This window comes from Lingula anatina, chromosome 1 (assembly GCF_051362555.1).
Source record: "Lingula anatina isolate TDL-2025a chromosome 1, LinAna3.0, whole genome shotgun sequence".
Lineage (NCBI taxonomy): Eukaryota > Metazoa > Brachiopoda > Lingulata > Lingulida > Lingulidae > Lingula > Lingula anatina.
In genome coordinates, this window is record NC_141767.1 from 63,055,565 (window position 1) to 63,068,932 (window position 13,368).

The window sequence follows — 13,368 nt, forward strand, 5'->3', positions numbered from 1 at the left end:
CAGTTTCAAATTTACTGCGAAAAAACGTCAATATCAAAAAGGATAACAGTGCACACTTAATAAATTGGTTTTGATTTAACCTTATATATATTTTTTGTGAGAAGGGGAGAGCACTAAAAACATCCTAAGTACCTGTAAGTAATGAGAGGGTCTTTTGAGCCAGGCCAAAATGGATGTAGAGATGATAATATAGAAACAGTTTACGCGAACTCGTTATGTAGTATTAGTTGTAATGTGACAGTTGATCTAGGATAAGCAATGTTGTGCATAATTACACCAGAGAAAATGCTTGCAAGGTTTAAAATTACCATGGAGTTTGTGAGAGTTGAAAAACCAATGGTTTAGAAGCCTTTCTTTGAAATCGGACTCCATCTCACGGATATACCAAACCTTATTTTGTTAAGAGCGCGTCCATGAGAAAGCCAAACAGATCAGTCAGAAGGCGGCAAGGTGGGGGTCAGCAGATTTTAATAATTTTTGGTGTGGTAAACCATCAACATGAAAGATATTGTGAGCCACTGGCTTTCTTATTTTGGATCATTAGTTTTAGAGATATGGGGGAAGGTCTTTTATCCGCAATTTTGCCAAAATACAGCATTTTTTAGCTCTTGAAAAGTGATAATTTTAAATATTATTTTAAAAAATCATGTACATCATAAGGAATTATTTAGGTATGCCATATGATGGGTTAAGGAAAGACCTTTAATACCCAGTACAGATTTTTCGAAAGGGCACTGTCATGACCACACAAGGTTGATTCTAATAAGGCATGTTTTCCGTATGCTTGACCCCCTCCCCTTCTTTAAATGCACACATCTTCTTTTTTGCAGGTTGTATCCATATAATTTTGGTATGTGCTGATAGAAAAGGGTTGCAAAATAAATTTTATGAAATAAAATCTGTGTTAAACCTTGTAAAATGAGAACTATAACAATTTTAAAAAGGGCCTAAAAACGAATATTTTTATACTACTGAAATGCTAATCAGTTTCTTCAACTAAATTAATAAGTCAAAACCATGTATAGGTTTGTGAAAAGCCCTTAAAACAATCATGTTTGCCCTGCAGACAAACGTATGAAGCAAAAATACATTTTTAAAATTTGTTTATGTTGTAGAAACTAAATGTAAAATAACAATGCTAACTCTGACCTATTTTCAACATGGCGGGTGCTAGGATTATCACCGGAGCAACTGTGGAGAAAAGCATATCGCCTTTACAGTGTTAAAACATAATGCTGTCTTAATTTTATGAAGAACACGCACTAGAGATGCTTAGGTACATCTCAGAAGGATTTGTGTGCACCAGAATATCACAAGAAATGGCCATAGCAGCTGGTCGTCCTTAGAATGTGCGTTTTTTTGTTGTTGTTGTTGAACCACGTCTTCACACGCTCGACAACCGTTTACTATCCAATCAAGGTGACAGCCGAGCGTGCGTCTTCAGACTGTTGTCAGGCTTGGGTTCCTCAATATATCCAGCTCATCGATTTAGCTCTGGATGTTTGTTGTAAGGTAAGTGATCATATATATATATATATATATATATATATATATATATATATATATATATATATATATATATATAAACAGACAAAGTCGGTTCTGTCACTATTTCAGGTACTGTCTTCTATGTAGTAATAACCTACTCTGTTGTTGGCCAGTGGTGGCATACTGTACATATACTAGAATCAGATACACTAAAAACTCAAACCAGTTTAAATAATAAGTTTGAATATTTTTAAGTAATTTAAAGAATATAAGCAGAATTAAAAGATGTTCTGGTATATTTCAATTCATAGAATTTTACTTGATTTCTATTTCTTGGTAAATATGTCTGCTGAAAAGAATTAACTGTGTATCTAACTTATGAAGTATATTTGTGCATTAAATTCTAGGGCTTTGTTACATGTGTTATCATAACACAAACAGTTAAGAGACAGCTTGTAGACAGCTTTATTAGAAATTTCTTACCCAGAATCAAAGGTATGTAACACACATTCAGTTTCAAGTTTTGGCATTTTAGGGGATGTTACTTGTGCCAGTTTTTTATATTTTAGTTTCATATGCAGATTTATATGTGTTTACAATGAAGTTGAAGTTAACCACTTAGCTTTATGTGACTTTGTAACACACTGTGCTTCAATTTTCAAGACTTACACAGAACACTTGTACAACTAAAAGTACTTAACTTAGTAAAATCAGGAAGACTTTGTGGTCCATTATGTTGTTCATGTTGCTTTGCAAGGGGGTGTGCCAGACAATTAAGCTGATTACAATGACTGAGCCTGAGTGTGATACTCCGCTGAGATAGATTGATCCTGCTACAGTAGTTTCTATTCTGAACACAGTAAGCCTCTGTTGTTGTAAAACATTTATTGATGTTATGTTTATTTTTCAGATTTTACATCCTAGGCCTGGATGTGAACCTTCACCTGGACAATCGTACAGATTATGATAGAAGAGTCACCTGAAATTGCACAGGCAAATTCATCAGATTCAGATGTGAGCACCAACTCTGTCTTTCTGTTATGAAATCTGGATTTCAAATTGGATTTCCATTGGATTGACAAATATTGACAATTGACAGTTCAGTCACACTAAACTATAGTGGCATGTTGCTTCAAGTTACCACACTTGTTCTAAGATTGCTGAATTATCATTACTGTCTAAGGAGACCCTAGATCTCTCAACCAGAAGAAGAAACTTGGGGATCAATCAGTAATAAGATTAAAATCTGTGGAACACTACCCATTACTGCTGTGTTCAGTATATGGAAAAGATGACCGTGATATTGGAACCTTGGAGATTCATAGCTTGATTTCACTCCTGTGAAAAGTAACTGCTTTGTTCTTTTACTGTCCAATTGATAATATGAAAATAAAGTACTCCTGTCATTGTATGTTGCTGACTCTGTTTTAATTTTCTTTATAGAAAAAGAATATAGATATCAAGATATCACATGTATTTACAAAACCTATGAATCATTTGAAAGGAAAAAGAATGGTTGAAAAATGCAATATAAATCATTTCAAGTGGATTAATTAGTGTTGCACTTGAGAAAACTGATAAAATGAGACAGTCATTCCCTTTTACCTTTTTATTTTATTTTTCTCTATTGCTCCCTGAAAATAAGGTATATACACAATGCTGATGACATTGGATATGCACAGTAATAACTCATTAAATGGGGGGGGGGGGTTGAATAACTTGTCACTCATAATTTAAATTTATTCAGAAGTTGTATGGCTCTGTTTGAAAAGAACATTATCTGAGCAATCCTGTATTACAGATCTCAAAATAAAAAACCTGCAAAAATGGGCCTCTTGATTATTTTGAGGAATTATGGTAACTGTATTTTGGGACAGAATTGATGGCAGCCATCTTGTATTTATAAAAATTGGATAGATTTGCCCTTATCAAAGCATTGTTTGAATTCCTGGCTGTGAGTCTTTGATTAAATTTGATTATTGGAAGGTATTATCTCAAAATGTACTGATATCTTGATTTTGGTCGTTTGGTTTTCTGCTAAAATTGCTTATGTTTGAGGCACTTTTTCAATATCTTCTGTTGTGTTTAACACACTTTTTAAAATTTTTATGATGAGATCAATATATGCTCAGGATCCCTATACAATTTTATGGCTGTCAACCCTGCAAAAAGAGAGATATGAATGCTTGAACATTGCTTGGTAGAAAAGTGAGTTTGGGGGGTGGGGTTATAAAAATGGGCGTGGCTCGTTAGTTTGTGGGTTAAACTGAAATTAAGTAACATATTCTCAATGGCAAATGGCTGGTTTAAATAGGTAAATTATCAATTTATTTTAAAAAGTCAGCAGTTTTGACATATTTGCTTATGAAGTGGCTTTATTGACCGAAGCTGAAAATCAAGCCAAAAATGGCCAAAACATTTAATATTATATTATAATTATATCCAATGATTTCTTTTGGGATTGTTGCCTTCAATGTGAATATCTCCTATGTATGCAACTACATTATGAATTTGGTTGAAATCTGTTGACCCCCACCTTGCCACCCTCTGACTGGTCTTATCATGGACACACACTTAATAAGATATTATGATATTATTTTCATTAATTTTTGATGCAGGTAGCAGTGCGCGCGATTTGGTCACACAATAGCATATGTCATCCCAACAAATCGCATGGCATAACAAACGCACGCAGAGAAGCTCATGATCCCAGCCCGAAAACAACAGAAAGGGATATTGTATAATTAAAGCCATTAACGCTATAATCAGGGGAAAATGGGAGCAATTCGTATTTCCTTCACATCTATCCCTTGGATTATCAATTCCGCTGAAGACGCATGCAAACCGTACGAACCAATGGAAAAGGGAAATGCAAATTCGCAATATTTTTAAATAAATGTGCAACTGGTTAAAACCCAATCGTATAGATTTATTTATTGGAATTTCAATTTATATATTTTTTAAAAATCCGTAAAAACATCTTTATGCTTGGTGCTATAACCATGCAGCCAGTTCAGTTGAATCAGTCAAGACCAGACAATTCATTGTTAAAATACAAACCTCGGCTAGGTTAAAATAAAAAGTGAAAAATAATGAAATAGAGTTATTTGCCGTTGAGTGCAAGTGCATAAGGGTGCTGCAGGTGATAACTCTGGACAGAGCAGAAATAATAGACGCTGGTACGCTTAGCTTGTAATTGTAAACATGACCTAGATTTCGACCATGTGCCGAGTTTTAGCCCTACCCTGTATTAAACCCTCCGCGAAAAAGTAGCAAGAACAAGTTTTCAGCTTGTCAACAATTTCTGTACAAACTCTAGTGTTTGACATGGCTGGTTCCAGGGCTGTGGTTACATTTCGAAAGTCGATTTGTTGAAACATTTGTATTTATTAGTTTAACACATCAATTCTTTATCTGTTTATTCATTTTTAAATGTAATAATGATATTGGTACTCTTTCATCTTAAGAGTGGAGACTTGACATACCTTTTCTGGCTGCTCCAAAACCTTGCACCTCTCCCTCCCCCTCCCCTTAGCAAAATAAAGACTAAAACCGTCTGCGAATTTCTCACAACACTAAGCTGCAACAGTATGTGGACAGACGTGCAGTTTATTTGTTGAAAAAAAAGACACCACTGACTTTTTTTTGACAAATATATGCCAGAATGCGGACAAGCGTACTCATGTTGTCAAGGAAATACCACATTCTTAATCCCCGTTTTCTTAACTAAATATGTCTTAGATTCAAGGGCCAGCCAAAAAGATTTTAGTCAAATATTATTGTTAATCTAATTTCACTGCTGTTGATAGATATAAGTTGTAACTGGATTTAAAATATAAAACACTGAGTTACGACTATAAATGTTTGCCCGCTAGATAAAACTGACCCCCTCCCCCCCCCCCCCTGGCGGTTGCACACCCTTAGTTTGCTCCAAAGGGGATCCACAGCAGTTTTATTAACTTATGTAAGTCTTATATTGCGAGACGAGCAACGGATGAGAACAACAACAATACAGATAGAGGTAATTGGGTACATTTCCTATTTCGCCTTATTTTTAGGTGTGGTGTCCTTTTCATAGTTTCAAAAACTTAATAAATCCTTATTTCCTTAAAATCAGCAATTTTATTTTCCTATTGCTGTGTGAAGACAGCGTGTCAACCAGTAAAATAAAAAACAACAAGGGGGCAAATAGAAGAATGCATTTCTTGCCAATCCTGGTTACATACAGTGAAGGAATCACATCACATTCGATTTCTTTCGCAACTCTTAACAGGGGGCATTCCCCGGAGGCACTAGTGCAATTTTGTGGCCCATCTGAAAATTAAAAAGCAAACAAGCACTGACCTACTGTCTACAATGGTTAGTTGCCCTTATAACCAACCTTATCGGAAGTAAACATTACTCAATATACAAGAATATGTTTAGATGTAGGCCTATCAACCACTTGATGACATCGATAAATTGTATTGACACCCTATATGACTCGACCCAGAAAACACTCATCCCAGTAGATAAGACTGGGCAGTGAGGCCTGGGACTGACGAAAGTTTTAAAAGCAAAATCTATTAAAACTTTTGTATTTCACCGAATATGTAAATGTATGAAATCTGGTATTTGTATAAATTTCCCATTCTATGTTAGATCAGCATTTTTCTTATAAGTCTTAAAACTTTTAATTAGACATGGCTGTTTTTCTGCTCTCATTTTCATTCAAATTTAAATGAATTTCAAACATAAATCAACATTTAATTAGTTTAACCTAACTTCACGAAAAATGTAGCCTACATCGATCAAAATATTTACTCCTATATTTTATAACCATAATCTCAAATTTTCTTGGCCACTTTGACATTATTTATAACTCTTATCAGAGGCATCTTAATTACGATCGTCATTAAAGTGAGTCACATACATGTCCCAACATGTAATCTTAGTAACGGTGCCGTTCAATATCCGGTGAATAAGAGTCGATTGCAGTGAAATACCTTTTCATGGTATGTAACGTCTAAATTGTCCTGTACCTGACGTTATAACAATAACATGGGAACTACACGGAAATACGTGTCGGTGTTTCTTGACCAGCGTCTTTATTTCTTAATTTCACGTGTCATCGCCCATGCGTTGGACTTCCTATTTTCAGTGCGGGCGTGAGAGTACTTAAGCCAACACGCGTTCACTTCCCATCATATTTGAACTTGGGGAGATATCTGGCATAAGATTATTTACAAATTATTTTAGTGTACAGTTTTATCGACAACAACATTTCTTTAATAAACTTGTTCATTTTACCAAAAGTTATGAAAAGCATAGCAATTATTTTAGTTTTTGCTTACCTCTCCTTCGACGTGGGGTTTGGCAAACCTTTTGATCGCCATGGAAAACACGGAGGTAAAGTTAGCAGAGGGAGGAGACGAGGCTTGGTCAGGAATTCATTTGATGGAATGGTACGTAAATATCTCATTTTCAATTATTTTTATTGTTTAATGCATGTTAAAGCTAATGTTTTTTCATTTCATCTTTATACCCTTTTTAAACTGGCATGCAAGGGGAGAAGAACGTTAACGCGTAGTGTACTGGCTTGGGAGTAAACATGTACATCACACTGCAATCGAAAACCTAGTCCACGGATGTTTTTTGTTAATTTATCTTTTAAAATATTAAAATATTTTGTCTCTCTGATCGTCAATATGCTAGCATACATTTGGGGTCTTCGCTCACAACTTAAAGATATCATTTTTTCCAACTCGCGAATCGTCGCACAGCCCGTCCTTACATTTCGATTCCATATTGTATACCATTTAAGTTAAATAATTTAATACCTGATATATCCCGTAACTTTAAGACCTTTCTGTCTTCCTGTGCATTAAAGATAACAACATTTGAGAGGTTTTATCATTCCAAGGTCTGAATTGGGACAGATTGATGGTTTTGTAGATATGTATACATAAAAAATATAATATGGGTATTGTCAAACGCCCAAAATGTATCTTTAACAGAATACTGTGAAAATTTGGTCTGTCACTATATAGTTATTTTAAATAAAAGGCATATTATGTAGATTTCATATAGACTTCTTCGTGTATTTGTTTTCAAATAATTTTCTTTGAGCAAACGCGCAACAGGCATGAGCGATCTAAAGGACCCGTTTCATGTCAAGTCTTAGTGTATTTATATATTCGTTTTATTACAAGCACTAACTTTGTTTCCTCTTGTGGTAAGGTGCGTTGAAAGGTTCTGTTTTCTAAAGAGGATAATCTTTTACCCTCAGGACAACCTGAAATTGAAGTAGTTGTATTTTTTTAGAGCATGGCTGCTGAACCTCGTGCCAGTAACCACGCGCCAACCCCTACTTTTCTTCTTGTTTTGACCCCGGGTCTTCTTAACGGAAACCACACAATATTTCCTAATGATGACTCAGTTTACATTGTTACTAAGCAAAAATGCACAAAGAAACAATTGGGAATGATTAGTTATACGACGAGAGAAACAAAATAATATTATCATAAGACGATGAAATGAACAGTCAAAAATATTTATACATGTGTGTCACACATGAGAACGAACCATTAGAATATGTTATTTTAGGAGTTCTTATTTATCTTCTGTTAAGTTCAAAACATGGCCCAGCTTTGAGTCTTCCTGCTGTGTAATCTAACGAAATGTTTTCATTAAGTGCACTTTTGGGATAAGCTGAACTATTTCATAGTTCACCTAGTCAAATCCCCATTTTAGTTTGTTATTAACACGTTTATTTATTTATTTATTTTGCAGAACTACCTTCATGATTTTGGGTACGTGACAGAGACAGCTATGAGGTCCAGGATAGCTCCTGGAACAATGATGAAATCGGCTGTGATGAGATTCCAGAAATTAGCACGAATTCCAGAAACAGGTAAAAAAGCTTGCAATCCTGTTCCTGGGTGCTTTAGAAACGAAATGTAGCGTCCAAAATATACGATTTCATTTCCCATCCCCTCTTCAGTTACATTTAAAATTTAAGCATGAACCACAATTTTGTAATTTCTTTAATGACTACAGAGTGGTTATTTTGTTTCAGGTGAAATGGACGATAAGACCATGGAAATGATGAACGCCCCACGCTGTGGAAATAAAGACTTTCAAGACGGTGAGCATGGCGGAGGCACTAGAAAGAAGAGATACGTTTTGCAAGGTATGCCCACTTTCTTGCACCATTTATGTAAGTGATTTTCTGAATGCAGCGGTCTCCTTGGAATACACTCTCATCATTTTTTAACCTCTTTTCCCTTTTTTTTTTGATTAGACATAAGCCCAAGAGCATAGCATGCGGGCAAAATGTATTTCTGTCAAATGAAACCAACATATACAGATAAAGTTATAAATCATAGCATGTCGCCTGTGTATTAGTTACAGCGGAAGATGTCTCACAGCGTACACAATGGCGGTTAACCAAGGGAAGTGGATCAGATAAAATAATTTTCGATGTAATTGAATTTTAGGAAACAAATGGGGAAGAGACGAAGTGACTTATATGATTATGAACTACACACCGGATCTGACACGACAAGAGGTAGATGACACCATAAGAAAAGCTTTCAAGGTAAACTTTTTTCGATTATCTGTATGAATCACACTAACAGACGTGTTTCCTTTGTATTCAGGTTTGGTTTTCTGATATCCGATATTTTGATCCTTTTTTCACGTGTGGTGCATTTTCCAGAAATTTGTAAAGATATTCCTTTTTTTTTTTTTTTTTTTTGTTAAATTACGATATTCTGTCTCGTGACTACTGTACTTCATGAGTTGGTTTCGTATCCCCCCTTACATGCAACTGTCAGGTCCACGCCCTCTTTCCTTCTATTCATCAAAACTGGAGCATGGTTCATATGTAATACTGAAATATTACTCCGCTAAGGTTTTCAGGTCGTTGCAGTCATCCTGGGCAGGTAACTATTTATTTTGATTTCTTCTTTTCTCAGTTCTGGGCAGATGTTACCCCTCTGAGCTTCAAGCAAGTGTACCAACACCCAGTTGATATTGAAATTCGCTTCGCGGGGGGTGACCACACGGACGGCTATCCCTTTGACAGCGAGGGTGGAGTATTGGCACACGCTTTCCCGCCACCATCAGATGGGGTCAGTACTGGACTCTCTGGTGACACACATTTTGATGAGGCCGAAAAATGGACAGTCAGGAGCCACAATGGTATTAAATATTTGGTCAATTATTTTCCTATGTTGCTTCACAAAATTATGATAAATCTAGATACTATTTCTAGTTATTTAGTGTGATGTCCATGTATTTCATTTGTGACTTATAAATTAATATAATTTTGTTTTTTTATATTTATAGGCCGTAATTTACTGTATGTCGCAGTACACGAGTTTGGTCACAGTCTGGGGTTGTACCATTCCGGTGAAATAGATTCCATTATGTATCCATTCGCACGAGGCTATGACCCTGATCTTAAACTTGACGCCGATGACATCTCTGGAATACAGGCTATTTACGGTAAGTTCATAACAGAGAGAGAGAGAGAGAGAGAAAGAGAGAGAGAGAGAGAGACGGAAGGGAGAGGAAGAGGGGTTGTGTAAAATCAACAAAGTAGCGTACAGTCCATATTCCTCGTACTATTGCTGACAAAGTTGTTTGATTTTACGATTATCCTAGTTTTCACTTCTTTTAGGAGCTCCTCGATCATCAAGTACAACCACCACAACAAGCACAACCACCACAACCACAACAACGACTACGACCCCTAAACCTACTGTGGCACCAGACAGCGTGTGCGCGGGCTACGCTGATGCCAGCACCGTGGCAATGGACGGCAGAACATATATTTTCAGAGGTAATTCGGGGTGATATGTATAATGATGATATAGTGTATGATAATGATATATTTGATATCAATGGTTTTATATGCTCTTGATGATTTGCATTAAAACAAGTGGATCAATTTGATGTGGAAATATCCCGATGGAAAGATGTTTGATAAAAAAATTGTCCGTAATATTTTTTTCCTTTTTTCACAATTCCAAGCTTGTCTATTATTACGTAAAAGTACACTAATCTAGATTAACAACTTGGGATAAACAGTTAAACGTGTATATAATTTAGTTGTGTTGATACTCTTTAAGATAAACCTTCACTGATTTACAATTTACAATCTTTTTCCTGTAATTTCAGGTCGATACGTCTACCAGCTTACCTACAGCGGTATCGGGTTGGAGCCGGGATACCCTAAATTTATATCTGAAGTCTTCCCTAACGGCCCCAGCACGGTGGATGCTGCTCTGACCTACTACAATAACCGCGTCACTTACCTTTTCCAGGTGAGTTGTCAAAGAAATAGCCTCATTTTCTCAATGCATGCCATATAAGTATAAACATCATAATAAGTGTTGTGGAATTTTTGCAATACCATTGAGCCTTTTTTTCTTTGAACAAATTGATGTAGAATTGATGTATGTTGAATAGATTATTTTTATCATATTCAGCAACTTCACTAATATTCAATTTTATATCATTAACATAACCCTTTCATATATTCAGGGGGCAAATTACTGGCGGTTCAGTAAAGACTCCTATGGGAGAATTCAGCAAGACGCAGGATACCCCAAAAGTATTAAAGAGGCCTGGGGCTTGGATGTTACTGATATTGACGCTGTATTCCCATGGAATGATGAACTCTATTTTGTGAAAGGTATGTAAAAGGCCTGAGGAATAATTTCGAACCGTTATACTCTCTTGAAGGTTTTATACCAAATAGAACCAAATAAAAGTTTGATAAAGGGATGAAGAAAAATACTACACCTTCAGGGGTATGCAGAAAAAAATATATATAAAGTAAGCACATAAAATTAAAATATGCTGATAATTACTCATGATGAATTTTTTCCAGGAAGTTACTATTACCTGCATGACGGCTACTACCCCGTAGCCGGCTACCCCAAACACCACAGCACTCACAAGGCGCTCCGCTACCTGCCCAAAGTCAACGCAGCAGTACACTGGACCAACAAGAAACACTATTTCTTCGTGGACAACACTTACTATCGCTGGACACATAATAATGGAAATGGTTACATGACCGGACCCCTGGACACTGCAGCCAACTGGCTGGGCTGCCGAAATACCAAGTACTACTGAGCTGAGACCGCACCATGAGAATTATCGCTGTGATACCAAAGTGAACTGAAACTTACTCAGGAATTGCTGTGCAATTTTAATGACGATTTAATCACCACCAAAAATAAATTAATGATATATTAAGGCATGATTTCTTTTATAACATGCACTTCATGTAAATTCATGGTTATAATTTAGATTTTAATTATGAGTTGTTTGATCAGACATCAAACATGCATCAAATCAAACAACTGGAAGAGATGAAATGATAACTGTATTTTATACATTACGTCTCAAATGTTAACTGAGACCCTTAAATAATTTTATGCTTTGAAAGCATTATCTTATTCATTTATATCGAAGTCATATTTTTGTATTTAAAGTTTTTAACTGTGTCTGTCTTTTGATGCGGTGAAAAGTATGTTGATCGTGTCTTTTTCGAAGCACGTTAAATATTTATTTTCTATTTTAAACATGCATTCATTCATATTTCTACAATAAACAATTTCCTTTGTTAAAATTTTTTTAGTTATTTTTTTGTCTTTATGAATTTGTTTTATAAAGTCCAATCTCAGAATTCTGGAAAATATTCATAATATTATCTTTATCATAAAATTATATTTATTTGATAGCAGTCACCTACATGTCTTGAATAAGGGTAAATTATATAAAACGATGAAAATCATGTAAAATACCTTTTCCTAAAATAACATAAATGATGTGAGGCTCCTCTAAAATAGTATACAAAATCAAAGTATAGGCGATACAATAATTTTGTAAAGACTACTAGCAAGTCAGAGAGTATGTATGGCCCTGGAAAGGATCATTTTTGTCATAGTGGTTTTTATCCCATTTAGGACCAGTGAAGTCACAAAATGAAAAATAACCGAAATCGGTTTTCATGACTTTACCAGTAATCCACTTGAATTTACAATAAAATCTGTCTAAAACCATTTGTTGAGCCCAAGACTCTGCGTCACATTAAGTTTTCTATATGGGGCTTAAGTACGTGGTATTTACCTACAGCACAATTACTCCTGTCCACATACTAGCATAGACTACGAAAAACATTAAAAATCGCTGGTAATTTTTCTTGATGGACACAGCGCATGCCCAACCACATACTGTTGCATCTCATTATTAGAAAAGCAACCCTCTATCATAACAATTCAAAGTTAATGTGACAACTTATAAATTATTCGCGGTAGATCCAGACTTCTTTCACTGCAAGGGCCAGGGGGAGGGGGAGGGGGTGCTGACAGATGGGGTTGCAGGGTAAAAGCAGAAATATCGAGCAACGTGTGTATATATATATATATATATATATATATATATATATATATATATATATATATATATATATATATATATATGCGTTTAAGAAAACAGACAATAAGATGTAGAGATTGAAGAAGTCGCTGGTAATTTTTCTTGATGGACACAGCGCATGCCCAACCACATACTGTTGCATCTCATTATTAGAAAAGCAACCCTCTATCATAACAATTCAAAGTTAATGTGACAACTTATAAATTATTCGCGGTAGATCCAGACTTCTTTCACTGCAAGGGCCAGGGGGAGGGGGAGGGGGTGCTGACAGATGGGGTTGCAGGGTAAAAGCAGAAATATCGAGCAACGTGTATATATATATATATATATATATATATATATATATATATATATATATATATATATATATATATGCGTTTAAGAAAACAGACAATAAGATGTAGAGATTGAAGAAGTCGCCTTGGTTGGGATAACCGGGAAACT

General features: G+C 35.5%; 1 protein-coding gene and 1 long non-coding RNA gene across 2 annotated transcripts; both read left to right on the forward strand.

Moving 5' to 3' along the window:
- The first annotated feature begins 1,155 nt into the window (after positions 1-1,155).
- LOC147764860 (uncharacterized) lies at positions 1,156-2,899 on the forward strand. The gene is made up of 3 exons (XR_015331742.1): positions 1,156-1,512; positions 1,896-1,983; positions 2,399-2,899. It is a non-coding gene; the product is annotated as an uncharacterized LOC147764860 (long non-coding RNA).
- A 3,741-nt stretch (positions 2,900-6,640) lies between these two features.
- LOC106152579 (macrophage metalloelastase) lies at positions 6,641-12,548 on the forward strand. The gene is made up of 10 exons (XM_013526211.2): positions 6,641-6,932; positions 8,260-8,380; positions 8,546-8,659; positions 8,967-9,067; positions 9,447-9,672; positions 9,820-9,978; positions 10,154-10,315; positions 10,654-10,799; positions 11,020-11,170; positions 11,369-12,548. Exons 1-10 carry the CDS (start codon positions 6,786-6,788, stop codon positions 11,614-11,616), a joined length of 1,575 nt encoding a protein of 524 aa, XP_013381665.2. The 5' UTR covers positions 6,641-6,785; the 3' UTR covers positions 11,617-12,548.
- The last annotated feature ends 820 nt before the right edge of the window (positions 12,549-13,368 follow it).

Coding starts and splice junctions, on each gene's coding strand:
- LOC106152579 (XM_013526211.2), top strand. CDS start 6,786: ATGAAAAGCATAGCAATTATTTTAGTTTTTGCTTACCTCTCCTTCGAC. Junction 8,381..8,545: donor AGCACGAATTCCAGAAACAG/GTAAAAAAGCTT, acceptor ATTTTGTTTCAG/GTGAAATGGACGATAAGACC. Junction 11,171..11,368: donor TGAACTCTATTTTGTGAAAG/GTATGTAAAAGG, acceptor AATTTTTTCCAG/GAAGTTACTATTACCTGCAT.